Source organism: Buceros rhinoceros, unplaced genomic scaffold (assembly GCF_000710305.1).
Source record: "Buceros rhinoceros silvestris isolate BGI_N320 unplaced genomic scaffold, ASM71030v1 scaffold1775, whole genome shotgun sequence".
NCBI lineage: Eukaryota > Metazoa > Chordata > Aves > Bucerotiformes > Bucerotidae > Buceros > Buceros rhinoceros.
Window position 1 is genome coordinate 108,309 of NW_010414400.1, and position 21,185 is coordinate 129,493.

The window sequence follows — 21,185 nt, forward strand, 5'->3', positions numbered from 1 at the left end:
GGGGGGGAGCATTCAGATGAAAACTGTTGTGTTTCAGGCACGGGGAAAATGGCTTTCCTACTGTCTCTCCTTCTTTTATTGGAACGAATAGACACATAGTAAAAATGTAAGCCAGCTTCTTTTTTTGTTAATACTATAAAATAGGGAGCAAAGCCGTCTTCCCCTCATTTTCCTTTACTTCTTTATTCTGTCCTCTCTTTGCCAGTTGGAAACAGAACACGGAGAGTTACTTTGTCTCTGGAAACAGCTCTAGCAGGGTTTAACTGCATTTTCAGTGCTTTCCAAATAGAAGAGATTTTTGGAACCTACGTGGTCTTCCTGAAGTTTTAGGGGGGAGGTCTGAGAAAATAAATACATATTTCCTCCTGTCAAGTTTGTTTGGTGGGGGGAAGAACTGGAGAGAAATATTCACAGGGAAAATTGTATTGACAACTTCCCTGCTGACTAATCAATATAAGAGGCATTATACAAAAATATGAATAAAAACCCTAAACATGCCTTCCCTTTTCCTGTATTTTCTTCTCCAACGCTAGTGTCAGCCTTCCCCTCTCATGAACAACTGATCCTTCTGGAAGTGCTTTGCTGTCTGCATAGCGTAGGCAGCCTGAAACAGAGGTGGTGGAAGGTATATGTCTTTCTCATGACACTGTTCAACTCCAAAGCAAATGCAGTTTCTCAGTTCAGGAGGAGAGATCCCTCATTAGTGCCACTGCAAATGCTGATGCTGTTTCTCTAAATCAGTAGCAGAAAGACAACTTACAGAAAAGCAGCTCTGCAATGAGAGAATAAGAGAACAGGCTTCACAAGTACTTCAGCTGTGATGATGAAGATCCTTGTTCAACATCAGAAGTAGTTGCCTATGCCGTACCATATGTTGCTCTCCTTTTATAGAATGAAGACTGAGTATTAAATGAGATACAGCAAGGAATCATTGATTAGAGTTGTTGCTCTGGAAAAGATTAGGAGAGCATTTGGTTTTCAGTTTGAAAATAAACTTAAAAAGTCACAAGCCTTGAAGGAACTTTCCAATGTGGTTTTTATCTGGCTTGGCAGGTTTCTCCTGGAGAACAGAAAGCTGAAAGAGGATAGGAATTAGGAAAGCATGCTGTGACCCGGATAGAAATTCTTCAGCAAAAAGGGAAATGCAGAAGCAAACCAGTATGTAATGAAAGCCAAAAATCTTTTTTAACTGTATTTGTCTCTGTTGTTTCTTCTGCAGGGCCAAATATTTCCAGGGGAAAAAGGTGAATGGAGAATTTGATATCCGAGTGGAACAGGTCAGTGACAACTTAATTTAGCTCTAAGAAATGTGTGTGGATAGGTCTGAGATCTTAATGACAGATAATCTGTGGATATTTCTTCTCTTGAAGAAAGAAGCTAATGAGTTTTAAGACATGTTCATTCTATAGAATTGTAGAAGCTATAAATGAAAATATCTTATGGGCCACCCCTTCATCCTGCCTACTTTTGCAGAATCGGTCACTGTTTCACCTTAAGCTGAAATTTTCTGTTCTGGTGATGGGATTATAATTTGTTCTTTTGGAAGACTACCTCACTGTTCCATATACATGTCTGAAAAGGTACAAAGCCAGTATGTTACAGTGCACGTTGGTGATGTTCCATATGTGACCTATACAGGTCTTGATCCCTGATGGTTTAAACTCAATAATGACTGTCACTAGGTAGCTTACCATATTCCCCCAAGGATCCTTTCAAGGAGGCTTTCCCAGTCTGTCTCTTGAAACCTTCACGTTAGGCTGAAACAGCCATGTTTGAGACAAGGTACCAAATTGCTTAGAGAAAAGATAAGGCTGGTGTGACTCTGCTGGTGAGGACCATTGTCAGGTTCCTTGGAGCCTTCTTTAAATACTCATCATAGTGACTTCAGCATTGCCCAAGGGAATGGAGTATGCAGTGGGTAGGAGAGTTGAGGAACAACAAAAAAGGGCCCCAGCTGCTTCCCCTCACTCCCTCCCTGTCCATCAGATTAAGCAGCTGAGCCTCCATGAAGTGAACTTGGAACCACTCTTGACTCCCCCAGACCTCGAAAGCAGAAGGGATGATCCCTTTCCTCCTGCTGGGTCACTGCCAGTCAAGGGAAACACAGAAGCTGCATTGTCACAGGTAGTCCTTGAATTTGACCTCCGGCCCCTTTACGTACTGTCGAGGCCAAGAGAGGGGCACATCTTTCTTCGAACTCTGGCTTTCTGTCCCCTTCTTTTTTTGCCATCCATTCTTGCTCAGTATTTCTTGATATTTGATTTTCATTCATTGCTCCTACCCTGATTATCTGTGGCCTTCCTCACTTCATCCTTTCCCTCAAGCACAGTTCAGGAGCCTAAACTGCTGGAGAATAGGTCCTCTGAGGCTGAACACAAACCTCCTTGACCTGAAAAACATATGTTCTTCCTTCCCCTGTCTCCATATGCAAAAAAATTAAAAAGCAGGGAATAGTTGTGTTTACTGAACTGGTCCGCACCTTTCTTTTTGAGTTCCCAGTCTTCATTATTGTAACTGTGCCATGAGTGGTTCACAGACTGTGCCGCGGTGCACAAGCCCTGACCTGGCTGTTCAGTTCTGAATAAACTCTACATCACTGCTCAGTAAGTTCATTTAGTGTTTCAGTTTTCCATTTGACCCTACTTCAGATAATCACACATTATTGACTCTGCCAGAAATACAGTTTGCCTTTGGAAATTTTTTATATTTTACAAGAAAAAACAGTTTTGATCTGAAAAGCTAAATTACAAAAAAGTTTGAACAGCAGAAAGCAGTGAAAGGAAATATCCAGATGTTAAATAATTCTGAAAAACCACATTGGGAAAAAGCAACTGCTCTGTTTTTTCTGACCAGGCTATCTTTTTGTGCCATTCTTGCAGGATGCTCTTGCAGGATGTAGTTGATTTAACTGGAGAGTTAGCCTTGGTGCTTTTTCTCTTCCTCTTTCACCTCCATCTCTATTACATTTTACTTCTTTCTTAGCAAGTCATTTCAGCAATCTTGGGGGGGAGCAGAATGGGGTAGTAGGTGATTTTTTTAAGTCATGACATCACTTATTTGTAATGGAAGAGGAGTGCTGAAAGCAGCACTGTCTCTCCCTCTCTCAGCAGCGGGAAGTCAGTTATCTAATCTGGTTATACACCCCTAACAGCTCTCTGAGCTGCCTCTCCCCCTTGGCTGTCATCCGAGGAATGCAAGATGTATGTGATCATGCTGTCTCACTCTGTCTGTCCCCCACACCCCACCCTGTGGAAGGCATTGGCTGATTTTAACTGAATTGGAGAAACAGACAGAAGTTTCAAGAATCTGAATTTCTACCAGAGGTGAATTCAGTTCATATTAGGTACTAGATAATCCTCAGCAAAGAGACTGTTGAATGCCATCTTGCTGCTCAGGGTGTTGCTTCTCAGCTTATATAAAAGCAGGTTTTGTGAACTCTCAAAGAAGGTTTCCTGATTCTTTGGGACAGAAATTAGTTGCCTGACCTTGATACATCCCCAGGCCCTTGTCCTTCAGCTAGATTCATTACCTCTAGAAAAAGACAAGAGACCCTGTGGACATCACCCGGAGCCAGTGAATAGGAGTGAGAGTTGATAGGGATACTGCTGTGGGTACACCCTCTCCAGCCTCTGCTGTCTCCTGTCATTCCTTAAAAAGAATGTGAGGACTGACTTTTTTTCCACCTTTCTTTCTTTCTTCTCTTCTAATCTTCAGTGTGACACCCAGACTGTATTTATTATTGTTCTTTAGAAGCTGCAGGATTTATTGGTGCCCACTCTTTACTGAAAACCAAGCATACAATGTAATTGCCTTCTCCCTGCTGGCTGCAGGGAGAGAGGCACAGGGCTGAGTGAGGCATGGGGTGGTGGGAAGCAAGTGCAAGTGCTCTCCTGAATCAGGGCTTATTTTTTTCTTTCTTTTTTTTTTTTTTTTTTTTTTTTTTTTTTTTTTTTTTTTTTTTGATATTTTTCCGCTTTCCTTCTGTAGCAATGACAGTCATTCATAATACTGAATGAAACAATGATCAGAAAATGAAAATCTTTTTGACCTATTCCCATTAAAACCCTGATGGTTTAACTTTTAATCAGTGCGAGTGAAGCCCTAAGCTATAAGGAGCAGCTGAGTCTAAAAATACTATCACTATTTTATTCTAAAATTAGGGTTCATGGATTTTGATCCATGCTGTTGCTTTTACTTGCCTTGGGATTTCTAGCTTTGAGAACTGCAGTGTATACATCTCCAGTTCTTTACTCTAGAAATACAAGCACTAGAGAAATTATTTTAGAAATAAAAAATATAGGTCTAATCAAATGACTCTAAGGCTAAGTTGAGCTTAAAGAAGAATCTTAGACTACTGCAGCAGTTGACTGCATTGCTTTTAGTCTCTCACAAAATTAATTTTGCTTTTATCTTCTCAGTCCTTCACTGGCCAGAGGACACGAGGCGTTAGGAAACACAGTATATTCAGAAAGAGGAGGAATTATACCTTAAGCCTTATGCTCTGTCAGAAGTTTTCCACCACTAGAAGCAACTGGCAGTAATTCAGCACCTCCTTTCCCACTCTTTCTGCCATGTCCCAGAGAAAACTAAACCTTGAATGCTCCAAGGTTTTCATATGACTCTGGGGTTTCCCATATGCATCATAACATACCCTTGCTGGAGGTCTCCTTGGGCTTTAGGCACGCCCCATGCACAAAGGGGATGCAACATGATCATGCATCCCCAGCACACCCAAGTATAAGCAGAAGAGGTCAGGAGAGCTGGGGCTGAGACCCAGACAACCACAGACCCCACGGACAGAGCATGACACTGTGGGCAGTGGCCAGATGAGTGGGACACTTGCCACCTGTCTGGGAGAGCGACGCTTACAAAGCAGGAGATGTGCAGAGCAGGGTCCATGGGATGGCCTTGGGCCTTGGACACCTGACTTATGAGAGGAGGCTGAAAGAGCTGAGTTTGTTTATCCTGCCAAAACAGAGGTTAGAGGTTACGTGGCTGCTTTTAATAAATATGGTGGTTTAAGTAAGGGTTTTGTGACGTGATGCCTGCAGTAGCAAGGAGATAGACCCTATGGCCCTCGTGGGCTTTTCCAGTCCTGTGCCCTGCATTGACCAATGAGAGCCCAGGACAGAGTGAGGAGTGCACAGATCCAACAGGCAAGATCAAGCAGCACTCCTTAGAGGGAGCCTGGCACCTTTGGTGTACCTTTTCTTCACGTATTTTCTAAAGGCATTTCAATATATTCAGAGACATCTTTCCTGTCATTGGCTAACTGATGGTGGAGGGGGGTGAAAGGGACAAAGGAGGATTGATGAGGCCAAAAGGTTCATCCAAATTTTTATTCCTGTTGTTTGTCCACCCGTCTCCTTCCCACCATTTCCTGCTGTGACGAAGTGAGTCTGTCTGTCCATCTGACATGCATTCTTCTTGCACAGGTCATTCACTTGTTCCCGCTGCCTGGTTTATTTTCAGAGAATGATTATTCCGTGAACTCCAATGTACATGCTTCTGGAAAACTCTTGTGGTATAGATTATGACTCTATTGGCAGCATTGAGAGGAGAAAAGTTGTACTTGGCACTCACAGAAGATAATTGTAATATAAATCATGAATTCCAGCTCCATTGTACTTCCTGTCCTAAAGAGGTATTTTCATGTGTGGCATGAAGTGGTCATTTCAAAAGGTACTGTCTGATAGACCCACGTGTGATGAGAGGAAAATTAGCCTCTCATCAAATAACTGTATAATTCTTATTCATTATATGTTTAGTGAGGTTTTTTTCCAAATGAAAGCCAGAAAGCAGTTCAAGGACAGCAACAACAATTCTCATAGCTTTGCCACATACAAGCATTCGGAAACCATGAATAAAGAGACTTGGAGAAACAGCAAAAATGACTCAAAAGTCATCAATTTCTTAAATAAATAGTATTTTCTTTTTATTATTATTTCCATTGGCTTTTGGAGGCTTACAGAGTTCATGTTTTTCAGCTACTTCCTGGGATCAAAAGATTTAGAAATGTGCTTTTGCTAGAGCTCCAATTCTCAGACTGTCACACAACTTCTGAGAAGAAAATTTAAGAGACAATTCCAAATGCCATCAAAGCTGCTGTACCAGATGGCACTCACCAGGTCAAGACATGTGGACCTTCAGCATCAGGGCTGTCTGTAGCCTAGGAGCACGCACCCTAACTTCAGGACTTGTGAACAACAGTTGTGGAAGTTCCCCTTGGAGCTGCACAGCAGTATCCCCCTCCCAGCTGGACCCTCTCCGTCCTTTTCTCCCAGAGAGCAATTCCAGTAGTAGGGTCAGGTGAGGAGTGGGGTGCCTTCCCAAGGGAAAAAGTCTCAGGAAAGAGACATGGAGAATCAAGGTGTGTAATCTCTAATTCTGCATGCCTGTGCACACCAAGCACGCACAGCCCCAACCCCCACACCCCGTTCACATCCGTATGATCTGTTCACCCTTCCACCTGTGCAGGATTTAGGGATTGCTGACTTTCCCCCTTAAATGCTTGTAGTGGTTGTAATGTGAAAGGTGAAATGTGCTGTAACGTGAATGCAGTCTGCTGTTTACCAAAGTCTCTTTCCTTGTACATGTTGGAAGATCCACCAAAAACTAAAGCCCACTGAGGAATGTATGGAATTTGATTAGACAGTAGTAATTTCTCATCCCAAGTGCCTAAGCCATGACACGGACTATCCTGTTGTTCTGACTGCATTTTATGTCACAGGGCAGGGAGAGAAAAACTGATGTGCAGCGATGATCAGTGAGGAGTTTCAGGAGCAAGACTGGAAGAGTGCAGAGCCTTGGTCAGAGCACCATCAGTGGGTAGGGGAGAGCCACAGGAAACATGGAGACTGGGGAGCTCTGGCCACATGAGAGCCTCAATGCCCAGCAAGCCACCTGTGGCTCCAGTGTCATGAGTCAATCCACCTTCCTCCATGCCCGTGTGGGTGAGAGGGGCTGGTCAGAGTACACTACCAAACTCGTGCTTAGGTTTTGATGTGGGTACTCTGCATTGTCTTATAGAAAGCTGTGTACTGTATTGGTGGCTCAGTGCGGTGATTTATGTGGTGGAATAAACCCCCCAAAAGCCAGCGTGTGTGTTACAGCATGTGGATGGCGTATTGCACTGAGGAAAGTGCAAAGGGTCCCTGGCAGGGCTAAAATGCTCTCTGTATTTTTTGTGTATGTGTAGTATACATGCAAATAGGGGTATGGATGCAAATGTTCACACAGAAGGTTAATATCACTTTCTCTCCCTCTTAAGCAATAACCGACCTGAGCAGCTTTTAGTCACGTTATGTATAGATGAGGGCTTAGGAAGTTCAGTAACTGGAAAAAACCTAAATGTACTTATCACTACATGGACACACTAAGCCTGCTTGCTTTAAAAAAAATTCACCCACCATGACACCAAAACGCAAATCCAAAAACCTGTCTTGCATCGCTTTTCCTGTATTCCTGTGCCACAATGAAGATGAACTGACTCAGCACCTGCTCAAGGAGCAAAGTGGGATCCTTCCCTTGGGTTTCCCCTTTATCGTGCAGGGAGAAGTTTAATAAGGACCTCTGCCAGACAACAAATTTATTATAGGATTGTTGAATCTGGAAGGCACATCTGGATATTTCACAATCCAATACCGTGCTCTGAGCAGGGTCACTTGGAACAGGCTGCCCAAGAACAATGCAAATAAAGTTTTAGTGTCTCCAGGGGTGGAGACTCCACAGACTCTCTGGGCAACCTGTTCCAGAGTTTGACCATCATTGCAATAAAAAGAGGGTTTTCTTGTGCTTACGTGGGCCATTACAACTCAAAGAAATTGCATACCTGTCCGAGACGATCACAGTGACAGCAATATTACTGATCACTGTGCTGAAAAACATCACCTACAAGAAAATCTTACGAGAATGCAGTTGGTTTTGTCTAGGAGGGGGGAAAAAAGAAGAAGGAATGGTGACTTCAAGTAATAAGTCTTCAGGTTCTACAGGATAAACTAATGGACAAAAAAATAAGTCTTAAAAAGTAAGGGGAGAGATTTAAGTTGGACATTGGGAAAACTTTCCAAGATCGTTAAGGCACAGATTGCCTGAGGACATTCCTCATCTGTGGAAGATACAAGAAGGTTATGTAGTACCTGCACACAATGGCAGAGGTAGAGCTGATCTGGCCTTACGAAAGAGAGACAATGTGATGTCTTGAAGTCCTTCCAACACCACTTTCCGTTCTGCTATGAAAGATGCTTAAAATCCACCTTGAACTTGTGCTTCCTTTGAATCATTAGTAGTTACGGCTACCAAGCCCGGCATTTCTACTATCAGGTGATTTAAAATGACAAAATCCTCTTTGTTTTTTTATAAGCAAACAGAAACAGAAAGTCCAAAATAGCTCACAAAGAAGATCTCCAAAACCTAGAGAACACTGATGGAATAAACTGAAAGTAGTTTAAGGTTTAGTCCAAATGATCTGGAGAGATTTCTGAATCTGAATGCCTGACACAAGCATTTTTAACAGACCTATCCTCAAAATGTCTTTGGGCACCCTCCCTGATCTGGCCTCACAGAAGTACAAGGTATTTCTACTCCTATAGTTGCTAGTACGTTGTTCTTCAAGACAGATTGTGTCACATTTGTCACACATGGTTCACTCTTGCCATGAGTGTTTTTGCAGCCACTGGCACCATTGCAAAGCAAGTATAAAACACCATCAGGCTAATGTAATGCTGCCTTCTATTCTACAAGTCCGGCAAATGACTCTACAAGTCCATGGAGAGCTGGGCTCTCCTGGTTTATGCGTAGTTACCTGTCACTCTATCTGCAAGGGCTGCTTTCAAAGACTTCTTTGTCTGCAAGGTAAACTCAAGCTGGAGATGATCTCAGACTTGAAATCCCAGCCAAGGGAAGTCATCAGGCTACAAAACCCACGAAGTTAAAAATACAGGGAGCACTGGAAAATCAACAGGAAATAATTTCTGCTGACTGAAGTTTTCAGCCTTCTTCCAAACGCCAGCTAGCAGCAGCCTGTGGGATGGGACAAAGCAGCTACATGAAAGCAGCAACAGTCCTTAACTTAGTCCATTGAATCAGAAGAGAAAGCCAGGAAAAGATTAGGATTGTCCTTCAGCTCTGATTGTATATCTGAATGTTTTGAGGGCGAGGTAGCTAAGTTCCCCAGACCTTCACTCCTCCCTCTTTGCTAGGGTGCCCTAGACAATGGTTGCCAAAGGGGATTTCTTCCTTTCTTCTGGCCCTTGACATTAACATGCCTGAAATTGGTCCTGGCAGTTTGGTATGAAATACTTACCAGCTCGGGGGATTCCCAGGCCGGTTTGGACATCAGGTGTCTGAGCACAGCTTTGTTTGGTCTGACTGCCTCGGAGAAATGCTTGTCAGACTGACTTAGTTAGATGGTAAACGCCAGCCATCAAATGAAGATTGCCCTTTTTCACCACCAGCAAAGCAAAATCTTAAGCTCTTAGTAGTACAAAACAATTATAAAAAATATTATGTAAGAAAAGCATAAAAACAACCATAAAAGCACGGGCCTAAAATTTTCATTGCTTGCTCTGATGTTCACATTAGACGATGCATCCCTCAGCTGCAGAAGCTGAAGGTCCAGCTCAGTAACTCTGCTTTCGGAGAGGGACATTTACAAGGCATACATAGGCACAGAGGAGGGGAAATCATCCTTTCATCTCCCCATTCTGTAGAGCCTCACAAACCCATATGTAAACTAGCAAGCTTGCTTTGACCCTCTGGGGACTTCACTGATGGTGTCCAGAGCATCTGCTCTTGCAGGATTTGTTCAAGGTTTACTCCCCTTTCCCTGTATCTATTGAGATTTTTTTAAATTTATAAAATGTGGGTGCCTTTTAGAAGCACCTATTTTCTTATCTCTGATTCAGTATGATCACTGAAGAGCCATGACTGTGGCCAAGGCAACACTGTGCAAGCTCATAAGAAAAGCCTAGCCAGTCACCTGAACCCCTGCTCTTCCCGCTGTGTGTGTGTGCGTGTGCGCATGCATGTGTGAAGTAGGATTTGGCAACAGGACTTTCCCCCCTCCTTTCATTGTAATTGAGAGTTACAATGATGTAAGATCATGTAAGGGTGTTGCTTTATAACGTTTACACAGGGCCGCAGACATGAAATCTCATTACATCATCGGGTCACAAGACCACAGTCATGGCTTTAAAATTATGTGGATTTTAAAAAAAAAGAAACTTGGAAGTGATTTTTTCATTTGTCATCTGGCCTCTGAGCCTTTACAGGTGTACTAGTTCTCCATTGGCAAGTTTTTTCCATGTGTTCATGAGGACAAAACATGCTTTTTTTTCATTTTGTTTGGGTTTTTTTCTGTATCAAAGTTATTCCTGGCACTATCTTTTGTTTCCAACTAGTAGAAGTATCAGAAGAACATTAAATAGTACAAGGTTCTCAATAAAATTACAAATATTAGTAACACTATCTGAGTGCTCTGACATCAGGTAGCCACTGGTGAGAAGACGATTTTTCCGCTGCCCAGTCTCAGTCATATTAAGTCTGAAAGAAACACCTTAACAGGAAGGGGAAAAAAAACTGTTTGAAGGGAGAAGCCTAAGTTTTCTGTCTCAAAAAATAAAACCTGATTATATTTATATTATTTGTATTTATATTTATTTTTATTTAGATTTATCTACACAGGCATTAATTTAATATAGGATTCTGAATCAGTACAGGTATGATTGCATCATGCTGGAAAGGGAGGACTTGCATGGCACAATAATAGGCTATTCCAGCTTAAGGGCTACTTATTTGCTCATAAAGAACAGAGTTAGGATTTGGAGCCCAAGACAAGCACTCATCAGCTAATCCTGCCATCCTCCACCTACTGAGAGCGGCCTGAGACCATCGAGTCTCACTGCACTCCTGTCTTAGGGGCAGCAGAGCCAGTGGCCACATGGGAGGACTATCACACCAAGTGACTATCTCGCCCAGTTAATCACTCTGATTTGTGTCTTAACCTTCACTGACATCCACTGCAGTTGTTATTGCCTCCATGCACACTGCATGTTGCTATCCATAGCTTAAATATTCCTTGCCAACCTTTCCAGCCTTGTAAATCGCACCTCTTTTAAAATACAAAGTGTTTTAATAATTGAGTAGTCCTGTTAATAGCCTACCCAGCTTTGCTAATCCTTTAGCAGTCAAAATCTTAATAAGTAAACCACATCAGGTGGGTTTCTCTGCTTATCACCTTTCTGCAGCATAATGAGGCTTTTCAGCTATGTAGCCATTTAGGTTTAAATCTTTTGTATTAGGTTTATAGGTGGCCGGTGGCACGACAGCCAACTCAGACATAATTCTAAATGGTTATTTCCAAGTGGAAACTTGGAATTTGAATTCAAATGACCTTACCTCTTTTTATTATTATTATTCTTTCCTGTATGCATTTTTCAGCTTGCTCATTCTTAATTCCTTCAGTACTTATTACTGCAATAAGCCTAATCCTGTGTACTTGTACATTCCAAGTGTGGGAGCCATAAACACTTCTGCAGTCTCTGCAGGGCAAATCAGCTGTAACTGGATCTCCCATTGCCTCATGGGGGAAAAAAAAAAAGAAAGAAAGAAAGAAAGAAAAAAAAAAGGAAAGGCACATTCCAGCCGAAGACAATTCTGCGTCTGTGTCTGTGTCTGTGTTTGTGTCTCTGCTGCCTTGAGTAACACTCTGTCCTTTTGCTCCACTCCAGGCTGAGTTCTCCGAGCTGAACCTGGCTGCTTACGTCACAGGTGGCTGCATGGTGGACATGCAGGTCATGAGGAATGGCACCAAGGTGGTAAGGTAAGAAGCACCAGCTTGTCTTGAAAATCCGGGTTTCTGGAGCAATGTTGAGGCAAGCAGGATGACCTCAGGGTCCAACTGGTATCTGAACTAGGGAAGCAGTTCTGATGACTTCAAGGTTTCCTGGAATCAGTGGAAAGCCTGACCTGACTGATTTTCTATCAACTCTCAGTTGCACATTACACCATACTGTCTAGACCCTTCATGTGGTTACCAGTCTAGATCCTTCAAGCAACCACAAATGCCTCCCTTTCAGGTTCTTTTAGCCTCAGGCCTCCCAATAAAAGGGACAACCGATCTTCCTTTCCCTTGATTTTTCTCTCCTTCTGTGTCAGCTAACCTTCATTGTAAACAGAGGTTTGCATTCATTAGCCTACCCGTCTTAGGCCCTGATCCCAGTGGACTGCCCTTGAAATAGTGACAAAGCCTTTCCATGACCCTGGTCCTTGCAGCCTGATTCACTCTTGAAATATCACCTTTTTTGCCAGAGAGTCCCAATGCTCCATCCTTGCCCTGTAGTGCATCTCATATCTCCTTTGGATAGTGATTTCTGTCCCTGCCCGTATTAATTCCTAAGTGCAGTCATTGCAAGCAGACTTTTCCTGAACAGTACTTCCCCAATCACTCACCAGATTCACTTTTCCCTTCTTTCTGACACCGGGGAGCCTGCAATTTGGAGTTAATGTTAGATCCATTCTTACTGGTGCTATATAAAGGGCAGGGTAAGTTGCCACATCTGTGTATGATGGTAAAACGCCTCTGTTTACATAGCCCTGATATTACCTTTCACCCTTTTATTCCCAAGCCTACATCTTTATGAGTTTCTGTCATTACAACTTCTAATTCTACATTTCATCTTTAACATAATAGCTTTTCTTTGTTCGTGTTGAAATGTCATAGCCTCCCTACTTCTTTTTGTACAAGGCTTTTGCACTTTTTCGTGTATAGAGTGTCTCCAAGTTTAATATTGTTCATACTTTTATTCCATGTTTTTATCTGTTTGCTTCTAGTTCAGAAATAGAGACACATAATATAGCATGCAGGGATATTTTTTAAAGGGATTATTAGAACAGCTGAAAAACAGTGATTCTGAGCATGCTGACCTCAGCTTAATTTCTCAAGACGTCATTTCCAGTCCAAACAGTGCAAAGCAACACTTGTCATTGTCAGTTAGCTATGACTGTGGTCCATCAATTCATTTCAGGTCCTGGCAGCTCTTAGTATGTCTTCAAGTCTACATTCATTCTTCAGTACAACTTCATGAGCCTCTGCTAAAAATTTTTAAGGTGACTCTGTTACATCCATTTGCTTTCTCTCATCCCACAAATGTCTGTTTCTCAGTGAAACAAAATGAACCAGTCACTGGATCATCCATCAGACAGTGTGCCATGCTAATGTGCTTTTGTGTTTGCTTGCTCACGTTGCTGGAAGATTTCCCAGGAACCATTTCCTAGGTTGATCACATCTTCATTTTCCTTCCTCCCCCTTCCTCCCAAAGCCATTTATACATCTGGCAGAAAGATCTTGTGCTATTAAACTGAAAAGAAGAAAAAAATTATTTCACAAGAGTGTCTGAGGCGCGGTGTCACGTTACTGCTCACAGTAAATACATGGATATCACAGCTAGCCTTTTTGCATGGATATTTATATATGAAAATGCATGTTTTAATAAATGGCATTAGTTCAGTTTTCTTTTTTTTCGTCCATGCATGCATTTGTGTGTTGGGAAGTGGATTTGGCAAGTACATACTTGTCTGGATAACCAACTTATATGGCATGTGTCGTCCATGGTTTACTGCAGTCCTTGCAATCACTAGCTTTTTGTTTACCGCCTGTGCTGATGTGTCCCCACCCTGCCCAGCTCAGTGAGTTAAGAGCTCAGGCCAGCCAACGTCCACAGCCACTCCTACCAATACTTTAAAAGTTACAGAAATAAAAACTCTTCTTCACTTCAGAAGTGAATTACAGAGCATACTGCTACTGAGCTGCGTAGAGGTTCCTCAGTCCATCCACATGGGTGCAGCTTGCTTCCCATTCCCTGCAAGACCCTCCATCCCACCCGCAGCCATGTCCTGCCTGGCCACAGACACCCCTCAGGGTGCCCTGCCACAGGGCAATGCCACACAAGACAATTTTGACTCTTGTGTGCACCAAGCCTGCTCATGATTCGATCTTTTTCCCATCACTTATTAGGCCTCTGTTAATTGTGAAGCAAAATATTCAGTCACAAGTCAGAATGTTTCTAGGTGGTGAGATGTAAGAGTCGTCCTGATTTCCAATATCCAAAGTCCTCAGGAATCCCAGCAGCAAATTATAGGAAGGAAACACAACAGCATGTTGCTAACAGGCACATTTAGGATTCTCCCCTCTGCAGAACCCCTGCCTTCTTCACACTCCTCTTTGAAGTGAAGGCAACAGATCATGGCACTTTAGTTGAAAGACAGTGAATATACTACAGACCAGTAGATTTTAAATTAATGATATAATAAGCATTTATAAAAACAAAAACAACAGAAAGACGAAGAAGAATTGGAAAAAAAAAGCGGCAACCACTGGGCTATTCTCTCCATTTTGAAAATGTATTAACTGATAAACTGTTGAACAATCTATTAGCATATTAAATTATGTCATTTTGCAGCAGCTCTCCTAGTTGTTTCTTTAAATTGGAGACATCCTATTGCACATTTAAATCAAAGCTCTTTCTTTGCTGATCCCTTGATCCTGACACTTTAGACCCTGTACCAAGAACTGCACCAGGAAAGAATTGTAGTTCTTTTACCTGGAAGATAAATCCCCTAGGAAGAAGGTATAACACTCCTTGAAGCCCTACATTTACCACTTGCCTCAGGCAAATGAAAAAAAGAAAAAGAAAAAATGCTTTAGAAGCATCATTGTCAATAAAAGAGAGCAAGGAACTGGATGTACACAGACCTCCATGACTACTAGCCTGTGTAACTTGAATCAAGTAGCTACGAGGAAGATAGCAAACAATATGACTGAAGCCAGGCATTGCTTTGTTTGTCTGACTTTTAAAGCATTCCCAGCATTTAATTTTACAGTAACAAAATTCTGGGTCTCCATCTCCTCTTCTTTAGCTGCTAAGTTCTGCACATCTGTAGGATGGCTTGAGTGATTTAATAGTCTCAGTGAGATGTGCTACTGGAGAGAGAGGCTGTCATTTAACAAATCTAAAAAAACTGAATGTGTTTTTTCTGTGCCGATTTCACAACATTATGAAACAGCTCCATCAGCCTATCCAGAACATTTTTTTCAGAGTCAGAAGAAAGAGCTGACCATGGAATATTTCATGCAATCTCTAGCAATCATTTTCCTATTTCAGTGCCCTGTAACACACGTCCTGGCTGAGGTGATGAGGGGGGGGATGAGCTGAGCGTTGGAAGCAGTGTTCAGCTCAGCCAGGGCTGGCAGGGGCGAATATACACATGTTGGGTGCTTGTTAGCTCAGCACTTTTTTGGGTAACGTTGACACCAGAGCTTCTCCAGTGAAAAGTTAAATATGGGAAGCAGGAGGTGGCACTCATCCATTCCAAAGGATCCCTCACTAACATAGCAACCCCTTGAACAGAGGAATGGAATAATTTCTGGGTGCAATGGCTGGACATCTAAGCAGTGTGAAAAAACAAGCGTGGACTGATGCCTGCTTTTAAAACACTTAGGTGGATTTTTCATCCTTGTTCCAGTGCATGGACAACTTCCTTCCGCACAGGTCTACATGCACACACACACAGACAGAGAACTGTCTGGAGTCTAATTTATCTTAGAAAGCTCTTGGGCTGTGTCACCTCTACTGGGGCTAGATGTAAGGAATGGGATTTTCATTTTCACTTTTCATTTCTCTGAAGGGCCTTTCATACTGATGTTTCCACAGTGCAAAGAGGCTGTCAGTGCTGGCACTGCATCCGCTCTGAGGTGCATTTGTGCTTTCAGGATATTATAAAAGTGCCTTAGCATAAATGAGAATTTGGGCTGTCTCTGCTTCTGACAACACTTAGACTCCCAAACTGTGATCTCAGCCTCTGCATTAGATTAAATGCAGTCCTGTGTTTGCCTTTTGGGCTTTACAAGCCTGCAGCTATTATTTCCAGTAGATGTGGGAATAAGGCAAGGATATGTTGAAAATCTGGACAGCTTTCTTACATGGGGAATACTAATGTCTTTAGGAGCATTTCAGACTTTTAAGGCTATAAATTAATCATGCACCAGACTGCTCTCATCTCCTGTCTCCCTATGGAGCTGGATCTTTTGCCATTGGGGCTGATCATCCAGGGGATAATGCACATTCTTGTGTGTCTGCATGAGACCTACCACAGTGGTGGCCATACCACTTACAGTATGGTATGCAGACTCACTGTAATATCAGAGTACAGATGACAGCTCGTGGACCAGGAGATACCAAGGGTCTAAAATGGGGAGGACCCTGTGTGGAGCAATGGCCATGGCAAGTGGGGAGCGGTGACAAAACTGACAGCAAAGAAAGAGTAGCTGAGCACGATGGACAAAGCCTTGTTGTGTGGAAAGATGTCTGTCATGGAGAGGTGTTAACTCCTATAGGCCTTGCCTGAATTTGGCCAGTTTGTATAAGAAGGTGCATGTCTCATCCTCCTCTCCCTGAATGATATGCCCTTGTCACTCACAGCTGTGGTGGGGACAGAGAATACTCTGGTTCCTCCATACAAGCCCATTCATTCCTTTAATTAACACTGACTTTCCTGTTAGTTCCAGCTGATTCAGTGCTTCTATTATGCTCTGCGCTCTGGTAACAGCAGAGCAGCCTGTTGAATCACCTTCCCAAACAGCCCAGGACATTAAAGTGCTTTTTTCCCAAAGCATACTTTTGCACTGCAAGCTGCAGTACAATCACAGCGTGGGGAAGAAAATCCTTTTACTTGGGAGGAGTGGGGAAGAAACTGGCCAGCCCAGCAGCGGTTGTTTTCCTGCTATTCAGAGCTTGCAGACCCCAGGAGATGTACTCTGGCTCAAAAAGATCTGACCGCTACAGGATGCAAGACTCTTTGAATTCCAGTGAGGACACTGTTCCCTGCCCATTGCACCTTTTCCCACCCCTATAGGTTCATCCACCCCACAGGGCCATTGACTGCTCCCTGAAAGAGGCATGTGGTTTTCTAACCTACCGAGGCTGTGCTTTCTCACTGTACAGTAGCTGCACATTTCTAGGAGATTAGTATTTTCTCATCTCTTGAGGACTATTCATTCACAAGAGTTGGTGATTTCTTGTGGTTCTTCTACAGGGAAAATATCCAGGGAGGTCATGGGAGTAGTTGCTGTCCCTGGACATGGATGTAGGACATATTGGTAGGCAGCAGATCACTTTGCAGGTTCTTGTCTTCCAGGAAGCTTGTGTGAAAAGTGAACCCTAGGCTCTGTCTAGTCCCTGTCTTCTTTAATTTAACTCTTGACCCAACTGGAGTCTTTTTTAGAATGTCTTTTACTATTTTTTTGTTGCTTCCAACCTCAAATTATGAAAATTTCTGCAAAGATGCGGATGGAAGAAAAAATGAGAGAAACTGATTGGAGAGCTTAGGTTTCTAGAAGGCAGATGGAAAAATATGGTTCTCCCAAGAGTCACAGAATGTGCCACATGTCATAGTACATTATGTGCTATATATTTAACACTGAGCAACATTTGGGCAATATTTTTGTACTGATGGCATGGCAATCTATAAATGTAATGGAGAAGTGTGTGTTACAGCGTGTAAGCTTTTGAAAATACACTTTAGGCAAAACATCAACGTGCCAAATGACTACTTCCCTTACCAAAATACCCTACAGCAACAATGCACTGGGACAAGGTGTCAAATAGGTTAGACCCTGGCAAGCTGCAGTTACACGTGGAACAATTTAGCACGTCCAGTAAACATTTATAAACCAAGGAATTATTCCCACATGGGGGATGTTCTACCATCAGCTTTCACTAGTATCTTCCCCCTCTTCATGTTCCTGTCCATGTCCTCCTGGTTTTTTGAGCAGAGGCTAAAAAAGGGAAGAGAAACTGAGGTGTGATTATTTATGTATTTATTCTCAGTTGCTTCCACCTAAGCTCCTGCTACTAAACAGCTGCATGGAGGCCTGCTTCTCCCTTCAGGGTTTACTGATCTCCCAAATGAATAATGTCCCCCTTCACCTCCCCAGCAGCTGGCACCCAGCCGACATGCAGGCAGGATGCTGACAGTTATTGAGAAAACATTTGGCACGCAGGCAGCTGCCAGAAAGCAAAAGTCACTCTGAGCAGACCAGGGTGGGGAGCATCTCAGAGACTAAACTGCTCCCTGGCCCTTTTCACATTTACAGTAATTCTTTCCAGTAAGAAATGTGCTGCCAGGCCCTAGAGCAATCATTAATTAGTTAATCCTGGACTGAATGCAAGAATGATTAAAGACTGTTGTAGATTGTTTCAGTCTCAACCGGCTTTCTTCTTTTCCAGTCCTGCCTTAATATATCTGCTTTTTACATGTTTTTTTACTAAGCCTTTTTCCAGGGAGTGGCAAACAGAGAAGTGAAGGGCCAAGATCTGTTGCACCTGCACCAGTCAAGGTTGGATCTTCATTAATGATCTAATATGGGGACAGAGTGCAGCCTCAACAAGCTAGTGGTTGACAAGCTGGAGGGTGGGGAGTGATACATATGCCAGAGGGCAGAGCTGCTATTCAGAGGGACTTTAACAGCTGGGGAAATGGGTCAACAGGAACCTCATGCTGTTCAATAACGGCAATCACAAAATCTTGCGATGAGGGAGGGAATAACCGCAGTACTGCTCAGGGAAAGCTGGAGAAAAAACAGCTCTGCACAGAAGGACCTGGGACCTGTATGCCCTTGTGGGGAAGAAGCCTATGGTATTAGCAAGTGTGCAGCTAAGGAGACACTGTTCACATCTGGAGCACTGTGTCCAGCTGTGAGCTCCCCAGTACAAAAAAAAGGCATTGGCAAGGTGGAATGAGTTGAGTGAAAGGCCACCAAGCTCATTGAATTGGAGAAAAGACATCCAAGCAGAGACTAAGAGACGGCTTTGTTCAGTCTAGAAGGGGAGGCTGAGGGGGGATCCACTTACAGCCACCAGGCAACCAAGAGGAAGTTGTAGAGAAAATTAAGCCAAGTTCTTGTTGTAGGTGTGCAGTGAAAGGAAAAAAACACACTGATACAAGCTGCAGCACCGAAAGTAATTAGTTACAAAATTTCTTTTAAATGTCCACAGCAAAGGTTGTCAAATACTGGAACAAGTGCCCGGGCAGGATAGGAGATCTTCACCCTTGGGAATATTCAGACTTTGGCTGGACGAGACCCTGATCAATATGTCTCTTTAAAGTCAGCCCTGCCATGAGCAGGGGTTTGGTCCAGGAGGTTTCCAAAGATCCTCTCTGACCTAAATTTCTCTATGACTTTATTCTGTGATGTTGGAAAGTATTTAGATTACCTTCTGTAAAGGCTTTGGGTCACAAGCATTTTGAGGGCAAGCTGCTGTTGACAGGTGTGGTTGTTACAACCTCAAGGTATCGTCCAGGTCCACATGCTTTTCCTTGTCAGATTGATCAGTTTACAAGTAAAATATATGGTGTTCTTAGGAGACTGCAACAGTACAGTTCATAAAGTCTGTGGCATGCAATTTTATGGCTCATTAACCATTGGTGAGTGGCTGACAAGCAAATCAGAGCATCTTCCAGAGTGTCCTAGTTAGCCTATAGTGGTACCGGTCCTATGGCAACCAGGATTCCTGGTTCCTGCTGCTTTTGCCGTGCTGATCTCCCCCACACCCTGTGGTTTTCTGCCAGCCATTCTCTATTACAGGGCCCCAAAAGACCCTCTCCTCCAGCCTGACAAAGGGAGGTCATTCTTTATCCTATGTTGCTGTCTTGTTTCTCTAAAACCAGCTCTGTGTTACCTTATTCATCTAAGCAATCACATTCATTCTTCCTTTGCATAACTTCGGCAGGTTTTACTTCTTTCTGTGGAAAACATGACATGAGATTTTCTTTGAAATAAGATTTTTTTTTCTTAGCAAGTTTCCTGTTTTACTATGACATCCAACATAACATCACATCTAACGTTGTGATAGGTGAAAATGTCATAGGTTTTATGTTACTTCTCAGTAATGTAATAACAATACTATTAACACCCAAGTAAAGCACAAAAAGAACCTGTTCCTATTTGTAAGTGCCATTCTCTTTTAGCTCTCACACACCTGAGGCACTACATAGTTGGAGGGACTGTTTACTTCCCAGGTAGTGGCAGCCACTTACAGTGTGGACTTGTATATCTATCTCAGAAGCTTGCCTGAAGACTCCATTAATTGCCAGTAATGCAAAGCCTGGTGTATCGTATTGCTTAATTATGCACTTTTCTTCCTCTCTGTGTTATATCAAGAAGCTAGGAAAGGGTTTGGAAGAAAACTTAGTCAAAATGTGTTGATCACTGGGAAGTGTCAGAAAGCTGAATAAATCCTCCTTGAATAACAGAGGGTAGAGAGAACCTGAAGTGAGGATATGCCTCTTCAGTGTCCAGGGAAGACCTTTCTCTGTTGACATGAAAGGTGAGGTGACTTGTAAACCAGGCACTCTTTATGAAAGAGATCAGGAAAGCCCAACAGCACGGGCAAAAAGCTCTCTAAATCCATCATGGTGCTAAAGTATAAAGCAGGTGTACTCCTTGGCTGTAGGTGTTTACTCCCAGTGGAAGGGATCATTAAAAAGTATTTTGACAACATAATGTACCCTTGTGTGTCCTTTCTTTACGCCCATGAAGCTCTTTGTGCTTTAGAGAGAAAAGCTGAAGAACTAGGAAGCAAGCCAGATTTATGGCTGTATGCAGAAATAAGAAATCTCTTCAAGGCATGAAGCCTCCCAGCAGGATTGCTGTCATCATCTTCTCTACTCCAAAGCAGGCAGAGAACCTGCTTTCTGTAGAGAAATGCTATTGATGATGTTTTCAGAGCTGATCCTGTTCTCATAATTAGAGAGTTAGACACATGGTCACCAGAATAGCTACTGCTGCTCCTGAGATGTTCAGCTTCCATATTTAACATCAGGAATCTCTTAAATTGTCTTATATTCACTCAGTTTTGACAAAACTATTTCCAAGACAGCTAATGCTGTCACAGATTAAAGGCTGGATGGGTCCAACCTAAGAAATTATATTCTGAAGTCAGATCTTTTCCTATTAGGAATTCTGGATCCAGGCTTTATATTAGGTTTGTCTCTAAAGTATAGTTTTACCAATAAGAAAGAAAAAGATTGCTAAAATGCATTGGAACAAGTTGAAAAAGATAAAAGAGTTAGTTCAATGCAAATAAGCATCCTGCATTCTATCAGAGCCCAGGCTCAGGACCGGCAGC

At 42.7% G+C, this 21,185-nt stretch overlaps 1 protein-coding gene across 1 annotated transcript in view; it reads left to right on the plus strand.

Annotated features, from left to right (window-relative positions):
- LOC104494259 (synapsin-3-like) overlaps window positions 1-21,185 on the plus strand; it is a 45,111-nt gene that overhangs the window by 12,517 nt on the left and 11,409 nt on the right. The window contains exons 2-3 of the mRNA XM_010137069.1: window positions 1,220-1,277; window positions 11,730-11,821. Coding sequence (XP_010135371.1) covers window positions 1,220-1,277; window positions 11,730-11,821 — 150 coding nt within the window. The remainder of the gene's footprint in view (window positions 1-1,219; window positions 1,278-11,729; window positions 11,822-21,185) is intronic.